This window comes from Lissotriton helveticus, chromosome 4_1, assembly GCF_964261635.1.
Source record: "Lissotriton helveticus chromosome 4_1, aLisHel1.1, whole genome shotgun sequence".
NCBI classification, from domain to species: Eukaryota; Metazoa; Chordata; class Amphibia; order Caudata; family Salamandridae; genus Lissotriton; species Lissotriton helveticus.
Genome location: NC_136063.1, coordinates 796,997,350 through 797,017,979, shown reverse-complemented (window position 1 = coordinate 797,017,979; position 20,630 = coordinate 796,997,350). Strand labels below are relative to the sequence as shown.

At 43.1% G+C, this 20,630-nt stretch overlaps 1 protein-coding gene across 1 annotated transcript in view; it reads right to left on the bottom strand.

Moving 5' to 3' along the window:
- The window catches only part of ROCK1 (Rho associated coiled-coil containing protein kinase 1), a 2,099,493-nt gene that overhangs the window by 1,705,489 nt on the left and 373,374 nt on the right, over positions 1-20,630 (bottom strand). Inside the window, exon 6 of the mRNA XM_078687444.1 lies at positions 11,804-11,888. Within this exon, the coding sequence (XP_078543570.1) occupies positions 11,804-11,888 (85 nt within the window). The remainder of the gene's footprint in view (positions 1-11,803; positions 11,889-20,630) is intronic.

Here is a 20,630-nt window from a genome sequence, read left to right as displayed (position 1 = left end):
GGTAGCTGGGGCTGCGCGGTCCGGCAGCCTTGTCTATCCTTGCAGTGATGTCATCGGCCGGGCCTGGCGTGCCTACGCGTCTGCTGACGAGATCACTGACAGAGGGCCTTCACACTGGATGCCCTACCGAGAGTTGTGCTCCTGGGCTCACTGCAGCGAACATGAAGGTGAGAACGGAGTAGCGGCCCTGACTGCTGGTTCAGTTCCGGCTGGGTCAGTTTCAGTATCGCAGAGTTCGGCATGCATGGCGTCAGTTACTGGCTGATGACATGCGGGAGCCAGCCGCAATGCCTATGCTTACACGTGCAGATTCCCCAGCGAAGTTGATAACTATACTATATTCCCTCTCGCGAGAACCCAGGAAAACACAATCCCTTAAGCCCAGGCAAGAATGGCAGAGATCTAGAATTTAATATAATGTAAAGTGCTCCGACACCTTCGGGTAATGTTCGCTCTATATGAAATCGCATAAAATAAAATAAATAAAATAAAAGTAGATAAGTGATGGAAATACTGCTGTGAGGTTACAAAGCATATCTCTGAATGGTAGACACCATTTAATACACTTTAAGTATATCAAAAGAGTTTATTACACTCCCAACAGACTGTTACTGCCGGATGCAATCGCTGCACGGAGCAGGACGCTGGGTTCATCCACGTGGCATGGCAGTGTCTCAATATTTTGGCATTTTGGGGAAAGGTTTTTTCTGTGTTGTGTGAAGTTACAGGACATTTCCTGGAAGAACTTCCACTGATCCTCCTGCTGGGTTATGATAAGGAGGTAGATGCAAGTAGGAAGCTAGTGGCAATGGGTCTGTTACTCGCCAAGCATAGAGTGGTTATGCGCTGAACCAAGGGGCAATACTGTGTATCACCAGCTTAATTGGTAACGCGGGCATTCGGGCGATGCCCGAGGGGCCGGTGACCGAGTTCTGCTGTGGGATGCTTTTTGAGCAGTCTGGGGCTATTGTTCGAACACAGCCTGCGGCCCAGTGGGTGTCTGAGTGGCCTCTCTAGGAGAAGATGGGCGCTCATTACCTCCGTTTTGCAACAGGCAGAGGTATCACTCCCTTTGTCTCGCTGGCCGGCCCATTAATGCGTGCACATACTGAGCAGGGGCAGGGGGCCTGAGTAGAAGTGGTCTCACTTGTTTCACCATTGTAAACTAATGTGTGACTTTTTTTACCCCTCCCCTCCCAAAGTTGTTTTCTAAGATTACGCCAAAGCAGTGATTTGACTGAGGAGTGATTATGCAAATGTGGGCCGAAACATGTTGAAACGAAACCTCACAAGGAGGAATCTTGTATGATGATCCTTCATGGTCAACAGAAAAAGATGAATTTGGGGAATAGGGTTACGTCTCATGTACACCCAAACAGAGGACAGAGACTGCATATCTTGTTGCCTCTCCCAGTCAAGCTAAGCAAAACTGAAGCTCGTCAAGCGCTTGGTTCTTCAAATAATTCCCTCCTATTAAGTCTGTGGGCCATATCCACAATGCCCTAATGCACTGGATTTTTAGGCCAGTGAGCCAAGGCCAAACAGTCAGCAAATAGGCCCCTATTTAAGTGCAGAGACTCATTTGTCCATACCCATCGCCACAACATGAGTGGACGCGTGGATAAAATGTCTTTTGAATAGTGAAGCCCTTTTTCTGTATGGCAGATATATCCAGGAATGCAGTAGAGTAATACCAGGAGTCTTCTCAGGACCAAATTCTCAACACCCTGAAGCACCTTCACATTCTCATGCCCCCCAAATGCAAGCACCATATACGGCAGCTGAGACACATTTAGCCCTATAGATGGAAATCATATGGTTGATAGGTTTTTGTCCAAGTTCGGCAGCAAAGCTGAGTACTGTACTAATAGATCTGGATACCAAGTCCTGTTTAAGCAGTATTTGGGGTTTCCTTTTGCCTTTGTCATTAAAAGTGACACCAAGATAATAAAAGTTAGAGTGGGTGTTAATTCTCTACACATTGAGTAAACAACTGGGGGGTTTACCTCTCTTACTGCCACATAACATGACATAAGTTCTAGTCTTGTTAGCAAGCAAAACAAGGGCAGCCATGAACATTACAAAATTGTCCAACAGGGCCTGTAAAGCCCTCAGGGCATGGCCCATCAGGACGTAATCAGCGTATAATCACAGGTATAGCGTGATGACCAATCTGGGACATGTACCTGGAACATGCAACAATACCCCTTTGAGATGGTTAACATAAAGGGTAAATAGAAAGGGGGCAAGAATGCACCCAGTCTTACGGCTCTGCCAATCCTGAAGGCACTAGAGAGTTTTTGTCCAGCCCCAAACACAAGGATGAATCAATGAACTGTCCACGCCTTGCTCTTCTAGATCTCCCATAACTTCTTAAGGAAGATACAAACAAAGGCACTCGACAGATCCATAATAGCCAGATAAAACTGTCCCCCCTTATCCACTGTATATGCACCAATGAGTAGCACCAGGTTGCTGCTTCTCTGTAACAATACTTTGGCAAAAATCTAACTGAAGGTCAGAAAGGATATCCTTTTGTTCTGCCCAATCTTGCACACGCCCCAAAACCTTTACCAAGGAGTATGGGATGGTAACATGACACAATCACCCTATTCCCCATTTTTTAAAATGGGTACAGCTAATGAGTTGGACCAGGTAGGAATTTTACCTCCAACTCCTGTTGCCAGAAGAACGCTAGTCAACAGAGGAGCCCACACATTAACGTTAGTTAGCCTTACACAGATCAAGAGGAACTCCATGTGGGCCCGGGCCTTTCTACTAGCACTACTAACAAGAGCGAGTCTCACTTCCTCCACTGTGGAAATAAATTAACTGTGATCCACAAGGGCTGTCGATGTAACTTTAGCCCCTTCCCCCAGTTCACTCTGATATAGTGGCTTCCAGACCAGGATCACGCTCATCCTTCAGGTGTGGCTGATTTACAATCTGCCATAATTTCTGTTTATTATTGGTCCGAGCAACTTCCGCTAGCCTTTCCCAGGCTTGAGTCTGGAGTTCTGTGTTCCTTACAGCTATTGCCATTTTATACTCATACCTGCACTTGCCAACATCTGTTCAGAGTTAGGAGATATTTGTATAGCTGCAATTAGATTTTTACGTGCAGTGGAGCAATGCTGGTTAAAACCACTCATGAGGAGCCTTGAGCTTTTGATTTGGAGATCTCTGTAAAGCATTACTAATTGCTAAACTCAACTTAATGGAATTTCTCTTAATGTCTACCGTGTCACCTTACTGAGCTAGGCAAACAAAGTCTGCCAAGTGACCTGGTACTAAGTTCGTAAGAAAGGCACCTGGACAAAAAAGTTTCTTACCTGTAGTTCTCCAGTATTGATATCTTTCATGGATTCAGATGCTTGAATCTTCCCTGTCATCAAGGTGGGAGTCCCACTAATCAGAATAAGTAGTACAAGGCAAAGCCTTGAATATTTAAAACTTTGAGCAAGTGACATTGGTAACCAAATTACACGTTTTAAAGAACCAAACTTCAGCAAACAGGAAGCAGCTGTTGATTCACTCCTCCCCACCACAAGGGCCCCCATTACCTCAGATTTCTTAGCACAAGGTACTTCATGAGGTATTCAATGCAGTGAGCGAAGGAGTGTTGCATGTGAATCAATTAAAGATAACAATAATGGAGAACTACAGTGTACGGGTAAGTAACTTGTTTTTTCCTTCAGTATTGAATCTCATCGATTCACACCCTGGAACCTGAATAGCGATCAATAACAAACATGACAGAATGGGGTTGTGGGAAGAGTATAGCATTAGGTAACAAAAAAAAACTCTAATTACATAAGACAGATTGACTCAAAGGAATATATTTAGAACAACTGCCTGTCCAACTTCTGCATTGTCCTTCATTATGAAATTTAAGCAGTAGTGCCTAGTAAACATATGTCTGCTTTTCCATGTACAGCCTTGCACATATCAGGAAGGGATACTCCAGCAAACAAGGCAGTAGAAATCGCTATACTGCTATTGAAGAGAGCTCACAGTCTCTCCCTCATAGGACCTTCAGCTTTTTCGTGACAAAAAACTACTGCTGATAAAAGCCAATGTGCTATTCTACTCCTTGATTGTACCTTTCCTTTGAGGAGCGAATGCTGGAACAAGTTGGTCAGATTTTCTAACTGGTTGAGTTCTCTCAATGTAGAACTTCAATCATCTTGTCACATCTAAGGTATAATGAGTAACCAGGTCCATGCTATCCTATGGACCGTCCATATGTTGTAGCAGCTTTTAATGGTAACGGCCTCTTTAGGGACATATAAGCTTCTACTTACATGTCCAGACCTTTTATATAATGCACCATGCCTCCTGGGCTCAGGAGGCCTTCCCTATGGGTGATTGGCATGTATTAAAAATAGTGCATTGACTTTGCCACACATGGTGAGGACAAAGTTGAGTTTGAGCAGTTTGCGCTGGGCCAGCAGTCTGCAGTGGCAGGCCAGCTGTCAGTAGGTTTATCAGGGTCACTCAGGGCGGCACAAACAGTGCTTCAGGTCCTGGTGGCCCCTTTAGCACCCATGTCCGGGGTACCACCTGTACCATACACTAGGGACAAATAAGGGTGTTAAAAGTCTTTGCCAACTGGGGTTACCAATTCACACAGTTTTAGACAGATAGCACTCGGGCTTGGTTAGGAGGCTTCAGTGTACTGTCGAAAACCAGCATCGAGTAGTCCATAAGGGGGTTATAAGTGGGGGACATTTTCAAAAAGGCCTGTTTTCTTACAAAGACCATAATGCTCAAAAGTGTAATATCTTGCTCTGTAATAAGCAACTCAAGGAAAAACGTACTTGGAGAGTTAGTAATCTGTCACTTCTTACGCGCTAGTTGAGATTTCATGTGCTTTCATTAATATTAAATAAAACAATGGCGTTTGGGAGTAAATGTAGACTCCCTGTTGAGGTATCGGGTAATGTTCAAGGTTGATTAGAGTGAAAAAGTAATCTGAAGAAATGACAGTACTCCATCTTTTCCATGCCATTCATCATGCCTCTTTCTTTGGATCACGCTTGAATCCTTAAATGGACTTCATCATAGTTTCACTCTGCAGACACAATAGACATTCCTTAAGTGGATACTCTACACAGGATTCGTAGGGTTTAAATATAAAAAAAAAATCTGGATTGGTTTTTCCTTTCAATAATTTGCAGTCTAGATGTTACCTTCAAGCAGATGTTTGAAGGAGTTGAATGTAAGGCCTAGAAATGTAGAATTTCGATTTCGATGAAGAACCAAGTAGAGCTCAGGGAGACGTGACGTGTGGTAAGAAAACTAAGGTATGGTGACCCTTGAGGAAAGGCGTGGATCAGCACCTGTTTCCTTGTTGGCTGAAGTTTAGTTCTATTGAAAATTATGTGAATTGATTACCAATGTCACATGTTTAAAGTTTCAATATTCACAGCTTTGCTTTGTACTACTTAATATGATTACAGTGGGATTCCCATCTCGACAATGGGGGGAACATTCAAGCACATGAATCTATAATAAATCCAATACGGGAGAAATATAAAACTAGCATCCTACATATAACAGATATTTGATGAAGGGACTTCGAACAGATGTCAAATTTGGCACTTCAATTTCAGAGCAAAGGTTTGCGGATCATCAAAACATAATATTGCACCAATAAAATTTTGGTTTGGAGTCTTGATAGGGATATCCCTTCTTCTGTAGTTTAATTTACATTAGCAGTCAAAAGTTACTGGAAATGTTGAGCCTGTTTGCCAAATTGTTTCTCCCTTTGAAACTTTACTTGTGACAGCCACTTACCTATAAGCATGAGGTAGTGAAAATACTCTGAACCAATCCTAACAGTAACAATCTTTCAAGAACAACCTATACAGCACTGCCCAGAAAACAGTCTCTGGGGTTTATTATACCAAAATTCAACAAAAAATTACAGACAGGCTAAACTGAGATCTCAACAGGATAGGGATGTGAGAAAAGTAGACACAAAGTGGGGGTAAGTAATGCAACATCCAAGCAAGGCAGCAATTACTTCAACTCAAAGTACTGCACTGAGTACACTACAGCAGGAAAATGCAACAAGAGACCGAGAGAACCAATTCAGCCCAATGCATGATGGACTGTGGCCAGGCATGGGGCTTCCTTTACACCATAGTGCTCAGTCTTAAATAACAAGGGGGAATGGGGTACGTGAGAACAAATGCTTGAACTCGTGCTTGAAAACAAAACAAATAGAAGGGGCAAAGCACATGGTGCTGGATACATGGAGAGGTGTCCAAGCAACAAAATAAGCCTTAATCCTCAGTAACATGGGAATGTTCGGCCTTGCTCCTCTATAGTCATAGAACTCCTCGGTGACTTGCAATAGCCTTATAATGCAATGTAGGGGGTACTTTAAGCCATATATAGCATGAGTACAATGAGGTGGAACAACAGCAGCGGTCTGTTTAAGCGTGGATAGGCGTTGCCCTCTACCTTTTGGCCAATATAAAGAGGGTCTGTCAGGGTGAGCAAATGTCAGCTTGACAAACACTCTTTATCTTCAGGTCAGGCAGCCAGGAGATCGACATGTGCTAAATGTGCAAGCAGCTGGCTGCCTGAGCAGTATTTTGACAGGTTGAGATGTCACAGCCCAGTGGGCGTGACCTCCTCAGCTTGGCAAAGTGCATCGAGGTCCTCCCCCTCATGATGACAAAAAACTGTCAGCATCAGACCTGGGCGTTTCAGTTTTAAGCCCTGAAGTGCCCAGGGCTGAGTACCTATCTGGACACCTCTTCACAGAGTGGGTTGGGGTCTGTGACATGTGAGGGACTGCTACCTCCTCAGGAGGCAGCAATACCAACCCTTCGGGAACCTCTGAAGCTTCCCTCAAGAAATACTGCAGAAGGCAAGTGTTATATAATTAGTTAATGTTTGGTGCGTGTGGATGTATGGATGTATGAATGTATGTGAATGAGAGCGTGTGATGTGTATTGGTGTGTGTGAGCATGTGAATGCATGCGTGGGACTGCATGTGTGCCCTCCCGCCCAATGCTCTAATTAAAGGTCACTTTGAAACAATGAGTTTTCAAGATCATAAGATGTGTTTATGCACAAAGTTCACCACTGACAAACTCTGGAGAGTGTTGAAGCCAGATGATCTGAGCGAGGCCTTTAACAGAACTCGATTGAGGAGATTTGTTTTCTAGAGTGCACCTAGCTAGAACTAAAAAAAAAGTATTGTCACATACTTGTTGCAAGGTATATATGTAAAGCTTGTTCCCCCACAATAAAGGTCTTAACTGGAAAAGGTATTATGGCCGATTGATGTACTTTCTTTCACTTATCTAAAATTTAAACTGAATTTTAAACAACGTCACACCGAAATTCCTGTTGCCATCCATTTTAATGCAACATGACGTTTGGCAAAAACACTATTTGGGTTTTCCTCCTGTGGAGGAGTGTGGCTCAATGGTTAGAGCGGCAGACCCAGATGCAGAGTTCTGGCCAGGGGACCAGGGTTCGATTCCCGCCTCGGCGGGGTCTCGGGCTCAATTTCCTCGGACATGTTAATTCTCGCCTCGGTGCCTATTCTAATCACAGGCCCCACGCTGCAACTCTGGGCAATAGCTTGCTTAGCCTCCACACCGGCCCCAACAGCGCTAAGGATGCCTGGCTTCACCCTGCAATAGCTTGCTTAGCCTCCACACCGGCCCCAACAGCGCTAAGGATGCCTGGCTTCACCCTGGGGGTGCCCAGGAGTGGACACTTCACAGGGAGAGCCAAGAGGGGTTCCACAGCGGTATGAGTATCAGCGCCAGGAAGCCGAATAGGCGACACCGCAAGATGACCGTCTGGTGACAGTGCGCTCTATAAATACCATGACATTTAAATTTTCATTTAACCTGTATAAACTAAAAACCAACACTGAGAACGCAGCGCCTGAGTCCATCTTTTGAGTGCATATGTGATATCCTTTTCACTGTTACACCCAAAAACACAAAATGTGCAATGACAAGATATTCACAAGAAATGCAGTGTTTTATAAACATATATCTGATCATAGGTCTGATCATAGTGCTATTTTTTTTTAACATGCTTCTGAATAACCTGCTAAATCATCGAAGAGGCCTCACACTTCCTGAAAAAACACGCCCTTGGAATAAACTTGAACCTGCCCTCTTGGCTGACTTACTCGCAAAGGATCCCCCTGCTCTCGATATTGGTAATACTAACAAGGGAGCGATCAAATTCCAAAACTGGATCAGTCAGGCAGTCGACCAGCTGGCTCCTGTAGAAATAAAAAAAGCCAGAAAGCGATCTGCGACTGCGCAGTGGTATTCCGCAGAGGTGAAACACATAAAACTGAAATGCCGACGACTTGAGCGGTTGTGGCGTTCGGATTACAGTGCTCAAAATAAATTAGTATACACCAAAGCCCTGCAGGAATATAAGACCGCAATAGTTCAGGCCAAATCAGCCTATTTTACTAATAAAATTCAGGCAGCTTCCAACACTGCCAGAGAAGTATTTAAAACTGTCACTCATTTGACCAAGAGCCCCCGCGACACTGTCTTTAGCCCCGACCAGAACTTTGTGACTAATATTGCGAACTTCTTCCAACAAAAGGTTCAGACAGTTTACGATGATCTTAGTTCTTCTGCACTAAATTCACTTATCGAAAATAATGACACTGCTCCCCTGACTGGTTCCAGCTACTCCTGTTTCCCCCTATTAGAGGAGACACAGGTGTCAGATCTAATCACACAGATGAAGTCAGGGGCCCGTTAGATCCCTGCCCGCCACGTGTATTGCACATGATTCCACAGACGGTGGCAGCTGTCCTGACCCCCTTGATAAACAATATTATCACCTCTGGTGATTTCCCCAGTAGCTGGAAGAAAGCCTGCATTCGGCCTATCCTTAAGAAGGACTCGTTGGATCCTACGGAGCTTAAGCACTACCGGCCAATATCCTGCCTACCCCTGCCAGCCAAGATTCTGGAGAAAGCCATAAACCAAGAAATGGATGAGGTACGTTGACCACAACAAGCTCCTAGACCCCTCTCAGCATGGCTTTCACCCTTTCCACTCAACAGAGTCTGCCTTGATCATGGCAACCGAAAATATTCGTAGGACAATGGACGAGGGTGGCAGAACGGCCCTGATTTTACTAGACTTTACAGCGGCGTTCGACACCGTGAACCATTCGATTCTGTTAAACAGATTAAGAACTCTAGGCTTCACCGGCACTGCTCTAACTCTTTTAACATCTTTTTTGGACTCCTGAATTCAACAAGTGCACTGGGAAGGTTTTCAATCTGACGAATTCTCCCTCTCAGGTGGGGTCCCTCAGGGCTCGGCGCTATCGCCTACTTTGTTTAACCTATACGTCACTCCTTTAGCTGCCTTAATTCAATCTCACGGCCTGCAATTAGTGTCGTACGCCGACGACACTCAAATTGTACTGTCAGTATCCCAGTCTATTGAAGCCACTGCAGAGCGTTTCAAGAAGTGCCTTCTCGGTGTAAAAAATTGGATGAGCTGTAATTTTCTAAAACTAAATACGGACAAGACCGAGATAATCGAGTTCGGTCAAAAAACGTCCGTCTGGAACAACCTCTGGTGGCCTCCGGAGGCAGGCTCCTGTCCTAGTCCTGCAGATAAGGTTAGGAATCTTGGCTTCCAGGTTGATAAAGATCTCTCCTGCAAATCACAGATTAACCAGGTAACTTCCACCTGCTTCTATACCATCAAGGTTCTTAGAAAAGTTCTACCTTACATCCCTCCAACGTTAAAAAAGACTGTAATGGGTGCCCTGGTAATGTCCTGAGTGGATTATTGCAACTCACTCTACTTGGGCACAGGAGAAAAACAACTGAACAAACTGTAGGCAATTCAAAATGCCACAGCCAGGGTTCTGCTGAATCTACCCTATCGCCACCCAACGTCCAAAGTCATCAAGGAACTTCACTGGCTCCCAGTCAGGTGCAGAATACAGTTTAAGGTTCTCTGTCTGGTCCACAAGTCCCTGTACGATATGGGACCAGACGACTTTCCTAAACTCCTCCCTCGATATGTACCATCGCGTACGCTGAGATCAGCCAATCATGATTTAATATGTCAGCCAAGAATAAGAAGAATGCGATGGGGTGGCAGGTCCTTTTCGTGCCAAGCTTCCAAACTATGGAACTCTCTGCCCCCCTGCACTGCGCTCACAAAAATCTAAATTATGTTTTAGAAAGGCATTGAAAACCTGGCTTTTTTCTCCGCATTAAGATCTGCTCTCACCGCTCTCTCTGTCACTAAAGCGACAAGACGCCTCGGCATTCGAGCGCTTTATAAGTACTTCAGTCAGTCAGTCAGTCATATATCATAATGTATCCCTTTTAGAGGTGCCAGTTTATGATCCGTATCATTTTCTATATGTACGAGTCTTTAAGCGTTTGTTCAATAAATAATAGAATAGTATAGTACCTTCTGTCGCCACTTCAATTACTTCAAAGAATCAAGTTTCCTTCTTTTGTTGTGTCAGGGGTCTTCCTCAGGACGTTAAGGTCACTGCTGTGAGTAATTTCAGTTGCTTTCTAGTTGGGTTCTGTTTCTGTCAGGTTAGTTGACTTACGGCATTACATGTAAGTGCAATTGTTCAGTCCTATTCAAGTTTACAACCGAAAGCAAGCTCCTTTTCTTGGGGTGACAGTTTCCTATCTCTTTCAGCTGTTAGTATGCTCATACTGTGCACACTTCAGCCTGCGTACTCGCTCTGCTGTGGTGTGTAGGCAAATTGCCCAAACTAAACAGTAAATCCCATTAGGTCGTCAGGACTCATGAATTGAGGAACAAAAGAAATTAGAGGAGGCTGTCATCCAGGACCACCACCCCTCACTTTTTCTCCAAATAAAACGTAAAATGTTCCATTGATCAAGCAGACCATTTTAAGGGACCAGGAAACTAACAATTATGAATGAGTGCATCTGTTTTACTTAAGCCGATATTTTACTCAAATACATTTACAAGGATCAACGAAATATTACATTAAAAATACAATTAAAGAGAAATTTGCTAGAAAAGGTCCATAAGGTCCAAAATAAAAAATAATATTTTGTGAAGTTTTCCACAGCATTACTACAAGAACATACAAGTGCACAATCAAAAGGCAGCCTAATCAGTTAGGTACATGGATCAACAACAAAAAGATCAAACTGTCTTCCACCAGTGGAAGAACAGCCATATTATCTTTCCCTGATCAAGGCAGATCCATAGTGGGTGGGGGAGCTTTTGAGTCTTGACGTTCAAGTCAGGATCAGGGTCTAGATCGACACTAGATTATAAATCTCCAAAGACAAAATCCTGACCTGCACACCACCAGCTCAGTACGCAATTAGTCAAAACAGTAACAAATACAGGTTGGAGAGCTCAAAAATAATTTTAATAAAAACATCTATTATTGGATTTGCTCACTTAGGAAGGAGGAGGTGTCATGGAAGAAGGGTTATTCAGTGACACAAGGTGTAGGGATGGAAAGAGGAGCAACACATTACATGCAATATTTGAAATGTTTGGAATCTAAGTGTCCTGTTCGGTCAGGATCCATTAGATGAAGACTTAAATAAACGCAATAGACACAGCACTAAAAAAGATTTGGTTTCTCGAGTCCTGTAAATAACGCTGGTACAGTTTGAGTGTTCAGGCACGGTATTAAATGGCAGCTCTTTAGCTAAACCTTCATTTACTTAATTTAACAATGTTTATCTAGGCATTATATGACATGAAAAGACTTAGGAAAAAACAAACTAGGATACAATCCTTGTGAATACAACTCTTACCTTATTCATTTTCATACATGTACCAAAATCTGCAAGTTTCAAATGGCCAGATTTATCAAGCAGCATATTGTCAGGCTTTACATCTCTGCAAATGATCAAAAAAAATATTTGGTATAAATAAAGTCAAACAGCCAAAACTCAGGCACTAAAGCTTACAATTCCAAACCACCCAGTTATAGCTAATAGATCTTGACAAATCTTGATATTTGATAAATGTCCATGTATAATATAAGACCATCTTTAGTATATTGTGGCTATTCCTGACAACAGCTTAGATATCTCTGGCAATATATTGTCCTGTCATTGACTTATTGTGGGCCTTCATGACTAGTATATGACTGTTATTGGCATATTGGAATTGTTGTGTATTTATAAAGCACATCATCACCTGCAAAGGTATCCTGTCGTGGAGCAGGTGTGTGCATCGCCACCTAACCCTGCCTATGGTGCGTTAATTGAAAAGCCAGGTTTTCAGCTTCTTCAGACACTTTGCTTAATTCCTTGGGAGTAGTCAGATCTTGCAGTGCATGGCCTTTGGCATGTTTCTGAGTGGTGCATCTATACATGGGTTGTGAAGGCAGACGACCAGGGACTCACTGGCCACCCTCCCCAAATGCCTGGCCAATGACCGATAAAGATCAAGTAGGGGGGAGAGTGGACCACTTGTCCTGTGTCACCAGGGTCTTAATGTGCCAGACCACATGTAAAAAGGCAACTACAAAGATGAGCAGACATTTCATTGAGAAACACCATCTCCCAGAGGACAAAAATTGGGTGGCATTAGAGACTCTACCAGTCAAGAGCCATAACGCTGAACGAATCCTGTATGAGAAAGAACAACATTGGATTCACCGCCTCAACACGGACAAGGAGGGACTGAATGACAATATTCCATGGCACTCATTAGCATAAGTGCAGTATATGAACTCGCCCTAGTATCCCTGAGCTGTCTGATAATCTTTCTGAAAAACATACCAAATATCATGCTAATCACCAGTAACAATGACACCATTATCTGGATTAATGCACAATTCATTGTTTTGCAACTTCGGATTTAAAACAGATTCATCAATCCTTGGTATTTTTAAACAAATAAATTAATAATGCCGAAAAATACAAATGGCAATTCCAATATAGTACTTATCCATGCCTACATCTAATACAACTTCATGCCACCAACATTAATGCAGTCTCTCTTCTCACCCTAAAACATGAACATATGTGCCAACCACCATTGGCAACCACAAATAGCCAACAGTCTATTGTCTATTTCAAAACTCTGAGCCAGAGCTAAAAAACGCCTGGCAACGGCACCGCATTACCCGGGAAACCACATACAGAGTCAGAACAAGCAGTTCCGACTGAGCGACAGTAAGCGAGGAAGAAGCATACTTTTGGAAAAAGCAGTAACCGTGAGTAACCGGTCACTAACGTGATTCCTCCCCCTTTTTCCTACTCAGTAAGAGGTTCTCCTGACCCGTTGGTGCCCCGATGTTATAATAAACAATGAGCTCAAAGGTAACGATTATTTTCAATGACTTACGTATATTTGCTGACCTGTGAATATATCGCGTATAAAAGCACTAAATGTTACTATTATCCTTATGATCACACTTAATACTATGTTATGACCACAGTAAAGATTAAGGTTTCAAAAGTAACACAAAGCGCACTAACCATCCCGCTAAAAGACGGCGAACGATAGAGAACCCGCCATTATGATCCGAAGTTCTCGAGACAATAATACACACAGTGTAGCGCGTCTATTCACAACATCTAGGCAACTCTAGCCCTGTATCTCGAATAAGACAGCAATATACAATGAACATCACTCTACTCGTTGTCAGTTCACACAACCACTGTTTCGTCATGAATGAGCCGTGTCTCTGATACCAATTAATTGCTGCACAACAGTTTTAAAGGAGCGGCATATTGTGTTCTGACAACTACACAATACATTTAGAACCCATACTCATATGCACGCCAAAGAAACTTAAAGATGCTGCACTAAACCTCATACCCCGATAAAACGTTACTCTAACCGTAACACAGAGGCCATGGAGACCATTCACCAGGTCCCGAGTTGGCCTACCCAGCTCTGCCATTGAGAACAATAACAAGACCTTTGTGTTATTTCCCTGTTATACTCTTCTCTAGTCTTGCTTCACAAACATGCGTGAATAGAACAATGGTCTGCCACGTTAATTAAGACCCTTGTGACACAGGACAAGTGGTCCACTCTCCCCCCTACTTGATCTTTATACTAACCATTGGAAGCCGAGTGGATCACAGCTTCTCTTTCCTTCTCCACTGATTTTTTGGGTTCAATGACTGATAAGGCACAATGCAATTCACCCACTGGATCGTGAGGTGTCGTGTGACTCCGTTATGGAGACACACCAACAGAAGCCTCTGAAAGCCATGATTAGCAGGATAAAAGGTGAAGGAGAGTACTGCCTAAACTGCTAACAAAGGCGACATGGCATGCCAGGAGGCTAGTGAATGGCTTCTGGACCCAGTATCTTAGCAGCAGTAAACTGAGCGCACCTTCTGGAATAAAGAGCTATGATGAGGATACACGCCTTGGATTTGGGAGTGACTGGACTGGAGGCACCAATGACCAGTGCTGCTGAGACTGCAGCAGCCAGTGCCCTAGAGTGAGGAGCTGGCCTGAATAAAGTCCCAGAGTGCTGAGTGACTGTAGCTGCAGTAGAATTGAAGAGTATACCTAAAACTGCCCCCCACACCGCCGAGGATCAATCCATTACTGTTGACCTGGTTAGTGCAGCAGGCAACTAAATGTGACATCTACTGCTCTCGAAAGAATATAGAGGCCAGGGGCAGAAAGTCTATTTGGGGTGACTTGACCAGTCAGAGTTGAGGAAGCACCCTATGGTAGTAGTGGGGAGTGCTGCCCGGAAATGTGAGATTTGTGTCCAAGGAATGCAAGGTTCAAAGGAATGTCCCAATTAACCTTGGAAGAAAAAACATAATTAAAGACAATATATGTAATTTACCCTTCCTAACTGGTTATGCTTTAATGCCCATAGCTAAGTACAACTTTAAACACAGAATGTACATTTAACTGCTTACTAACAAATTAAGTTGCAAAAGAAAAAATGTGGACTACTTCCTACACAGGGTAAGCTGAGCAAAAACACAACCTCCCTCTTCCTCCTGGCATAGAGTAGCTGCAGTTTTAGAGGATCTCCAAACCATGCCCCTTCACCTCCATGCAGTGAACAGGTTGCTTGCAGCAAGGCCTTTGTCCACAGAAGTTACGATACACCCATTTAAGAATACTAGATCGGTTTTGCAAATAAAAATTGGTAAGGCAGGTATAGATGCGGCACTGGTGAGCAAACATTTGAATAAACACTGGTAAGGCAGGGGTAGGTAGGTGTGGCGCTGGTGAGAAAATATTTTAGGGTTGTAGTTTACAGAATGACTAAAACAGAGGGCTTCATGTTGGAATTGGAGATGAATTTAAAGCTCACTAACGCACATGACGAATGTGTGGGGGACGCGAAAAGGTGTATAAGTCAGAATAACCTAACTCTAGTTAAGGTACCGCTGAGGGCAGAAAGCAGGTAATTCAAGCAAATCCAGGAGAATAGGACCAAAGGCATAGAGTACACCTGATTAACTCTTGACATGCTTTGTGGTCTAGTAGGGACATAGAGCAATGGAGTCCCCTCTCTCCCACCCCCGATCCGATGACTGAAATAAGCCGCAGGGAAGTGACATTTAAGATTGCACTCAGAGGTGGTTGAGTGATGCTTGAATCATCAAAACAGATGTTTCTCCAAGATTTTCTAGGAGAATTTTGAATTTTGATGAGTTGAAAGAGAGGATAAAAGCAATGTGAGTAGACTGTATGCCTTCTATTCCAGCCAAAATGAAAGTGGTGTCAAACTATGTCTGTCTTTTTGACACTCAGGATAAGGGCCTTGGACTGGGAGGCTAACCATAAAGAACTTTTAAGGTTGACCAAACAGCAAAAGAACAACCATGTAGCTCTGAAGCTATTAAAAGCAGGTTCTAAGGACAAGCAGCAGAGAACATAGCGGACATAGGCTCTCTCTCACCCCAACACTGGAGAACTGGAAGAGTATAGATGTGGGCATGTAGATAGTGACAGTGGTTCAGAATAAGAGTTGGCAAAGGAAGGCAGTTACTTATCTGGGATCCTGGTCTTCTTTCAAGTGACTCACCATTGAAATGATGAGCACTGACAAGTCACACCCACACTTGAACAGGGTGAGATCTTAGTTCAATTAGACCTCATAGACACATAGCATCTGCGGCATGTACACAAAGGAGAATACACTTTTATTCGGCGCTACGGAAATCACGCACTTAACATGCATGCTTTCTGATCACACTAATTAAATTAGCTTTAAATATGCCATGCTCCAAATTTTGTTGCCAGTCTTGGCGTTTTCCTGGGTGTGCCGTCCGTCACTGATGAGGCTTTCCAAGGTGAGATGCTTGAGCCGATACTGGAAAATTTGAAGACTTAATGAGGGGTTGATATTGGTTCACTCTACACTTTGGGAAGCATTTACAGGTTATATCCAGTGTACTGCATTATCTAAACAAGCTAGAGTACTGAAGATATTTGCTCACAATGGAGAAGGGGTGAGCTGGACCTAAAAACACTGAAGGGCGTGATACAAGTGATGGAATGAACCATATGGAGATATTATGGCTGGGTGCATTAATGTAGTGAAAATGCACTTTCTGCCCCTGCTCCTTTAAGTAATGCATACTTTGCCCCTTTGGGTCCATCATAACACTGTTCAGTATATCCAAAAACTGTTGATACAATTCATGTAGCACAATACCACACACCAAATACCATGAGCAATGGCCGAGGAAGGGCTTGGGATTCCAAATTTAGAGCATTATATTCATCTATCCTCGCTACAGTCTGCTCTCGAATGGCATCACCTTCCCGACACCAAACCTTGGGTGCTCCTGGAGCAGGGATGATCTGTCATCCTCTGCATCATATTATGTGGACGAGGTTCAAAAATTATTTTTTGCCTTAATAGACATCAATGTATGCAACTGCTATACTTCTGAGTCATTAGGATAAAATGATCTGTCAAGAAAAGTGTGGGATGAAGCAACATGCATAGATGACAGGATGTTTAGATAAAAGAGGGGTTTTGAAGTTCTAATGTCGAAACAGGGACAGGGGATATTCACACTTGAGCTACAAGTGATACGAGTGCACTTTTTATGTACCAATGGTTTGTCTGAGAATGTAAAGTTGAATTTTTATGGCTTTGAGCTCTTTGGAACATGGTTATTAAATATGTTGTGATCTTTTTGTATTGTAGAAACCCCTGAAGAAGGGTTGTACCCGAAATGCATTGGGTTTCCAATAAAATCAATGGCATGTGGAAACAGTGGATTTCCTGCGTTTATTTTGGAAAAGTTAAGAGTGAAACAGTAAATATGGAGATGAGTACAATGGATTGAAGAACAAACTAGATGAAATATATTGGATAAAATTGAGAAATAACAAAGGATTGAGTACGAATTTGATTCATTGAATTCATTAAAATAGGTTGTCGCGGCAATGGGTACCGGAAATTGGTCCCCTTTGTGTTCTTACTATGTTGCAGCGCAAAATGGGCAGAGCGCCGAGATGCCAGCACACCGACAGAGTCTAAAACAATTGAGTACAACGCATGAGAGCACATTGGTTAAAATAACGTGTTAAACAGGTGTGCGTCTCACCTATACTGTTTTTTCATAAAATGATCTGTCACCACACAGCTACAAAATAGCATTCCTCTCTTTCTCCTATTATACAAAACCCGGAGTTTTATACTGGGCACGCGAGGCTCAAACTTTGCTGTTTGGCGTAGGAGCGGGGGAGATACCCTCTCTGTTGGGGGAGTTGTGCCTAGTTGGGGGTTATATTAGATAGGGAGATATGCAGGCATCAATTCCATCTATCGGCTGCAGATGGGCTCCGTCTTAACCAGATGCTGTATTGGACGACCACACCATTAATGAAAAATAACTGTAGTAAAACCAAAACACTTCTGGAACAAATATTTGCCCAGTAGCCTTTCCCAACTACGGCAACATCCTTACCAGTCATGACGGGTGCAGAATCTAGGGACTACAACTGCTGATGACACTTGGCAGCAGCTTTGCAACCAGACCTTTGTCTTTCTCCAGGATAGGGCTAATGCATATAACATTTTCACAATATGGTATTTTAACCCAGTCCGGCTTAATGCCATGGTTGGGATACATGTGAAGGCACTGTACACACTTAACACATGTTTGCCTGAGGTGATCCTTTTGATCCACCAGGTTTGTTCAGTGACCCTACCAAAGGACCCTCCGATGCTTTTGATGGGAGAGGCCCGGCAGGATTCAGTTCATTCATACACTACTCCTAGAGGTATGCTGCTCACCTTTTTCCAACTGGCAGCAAGATTCACAAAAGCCCACACATGGATGAAGTCTCGCCAACCAAGTCTTTCCCTGTGAAGATCTAAGATATGGATTATATACACACCATGGAATGCTTGACTGATAATTTAAGACAGGATGTACTAGTTTGAACGAATTGGACTGCCTTTAAAAAAGTTTAAGAGGGATAGGGCGGGGGTAGACCCATCTGCTGTTATGCTGGTCACATTACAGCAGGACCAACTGGGAGGACTTTTGTCATCGGATGATGAATCTGAAGGGGGAGATGAGTCTCTAATCTGTTTTAGTCCAGGAGTCCGTAAGTAATGAAGATCTGCATGTCTGATGTTAACATGCTTATCTTTATGTCTGCTTCATTAGACTTTGTATGCTGTTCAGGTTGACTCTGAGATATGAGGATCTTCATACATGGCCTTTCCTCCTTTTGTTATTTTCTGAGATCGACCCTGAACTCCTCCCCCCCCAAACTCCAGTTTTACTTATCCTTTAGTACTTAAATAAATGCCTAATAAATATATGTTTCAAAAATAAAAAAAACAGATGTCTCAGACGGCGTATCTTCATGTCCGCCATTTGCTGCTACAGTTAGAGAGACAGCGGACAGTGAGGTAACATACATGAAGTACCAAGCATAGGCTGTATATGGGGAAGTGGAGAGAGAGCAGAAAATTGCATACACTGTTGAACTGATACGCAAACAGTAATCATATATTCCAATTACATACTGAGGAAGGCGAGACACTAAAGGTAACAAATGAAGGTATTGCTCATGAATTTGTCCACTATCATGATCAGTTATACACATTCTGTGTTAAGGAATCACCAGCCTCCATACACTCTTCTCACAACGGCATTGCAATGATGTGGCTGTGTAGCAGCCATCAGCTGTTTCTCGATGCTCCCATACTTTCAGAGGAAAATCGTATTCCAATTAGTAATGCCAGTTTGTCAGGGTGTAAAGCGCTGGGGTTAGATGGCTTGACAGGCAAATTTTACAAAGAATATAAACATTCTTGCTACTAGAATGCTAGAAATGTATGCTGAATCATTAACAAAGAGGACACTACCACCTACTCTAAGCAAGGCTGTAATCACAATTGCCAAACTTGGCAAAGATCCCCCTGCATGTGCAACGTGAAGGCCAATCTCACTCATAAATTTGGATAACAAATTAAAGCTAAGGTGAAAGCCGACAGACACTCAGTCCTCATGGGGCAGCTGATCTCCCTGGTTCTATACAAATTTGTGCCCCACAGATCGACAGCCATTAACCTCAGCACCATATTTGGTGCACCAAATCAGGTGACCCTGGCGTGAAAGCAGCTGAGGTGCTGCTGGATGCCCAAAAAAACTTTGACTCGCTCAATGGTAAACCTAATGAAAATGTTACAGAAAGTGGGCATTCCCAAGTGCTTCACTAAACACATTCAGTAGCTGGTTGCAGAACGGGTGGCCCATGTTTGGGTCAATGGTCTGACACTGGACCACTTTCCAATGTACAGAGGTACTAGTAATAAGAGATACCTAAGCACACATAAAAGTCCAAAATCATGAAATGTAATCCATAAAGAAGTTTAACAAGATTGAAGTTGTGTTTTGTGTGATCTAGTCTTTCCACAGTTGTTTACATTCCTTGTGTGAAACGTAATATCCAATACAGACTTTTACAACGCTGAACTGTATGGTAAAAGTTAGTATTCTTAGTAAGCGCATAGCAAAGTGGTGCCTTGCTGTGAAATGTCAGTGTGACACACACATGGTTTGCAGGTGAACAAACATGGTTGTTTAGGAAGCCTTGGTAAGCCTGTGGAATGTCAGTGTAACACACACGAAAAGTATGAGGGAGAAAATTATGATTTGAATACTCAGCCTTTATAAGCCTAGAAAGATTAGCAGAGCTACCTCCGTGCTTTGACAGAAAGGAATCTCACTTCCTTAGGGGACTTGACTTCCACACTGGCCGTCCATTGTTATCTATCTATTGAGACAATATCCTAGTGGTCAGCTCTCACAAGTAATCTTGCGGGCCTAATACACAAAGTTATAAGATTCGGCCACTATTCTGAATTGGTCCTAAACTGGCAACGTCTGATCTCTTCCCTCTCCCTGAATGTATGGTGCCGACAGAGCTGGACTTCCCTAGACGATGGATGGAGGATTCAGTTAAATACCCGGGTGTAGATCGACACAAAGACATGAATCTGGGCTTAAAGTACAGACCTGCGATTGATAGCTTACAGGTGCAACTAGACAAATTAATTAAATTACCCTGATCATTGGCAGGCAAAGTCACTAACAATAAAATGGACAACATTTCTTTCCACACTTAGAGGCCTACTAATTACATTCATTTGGGCCGAGAAAA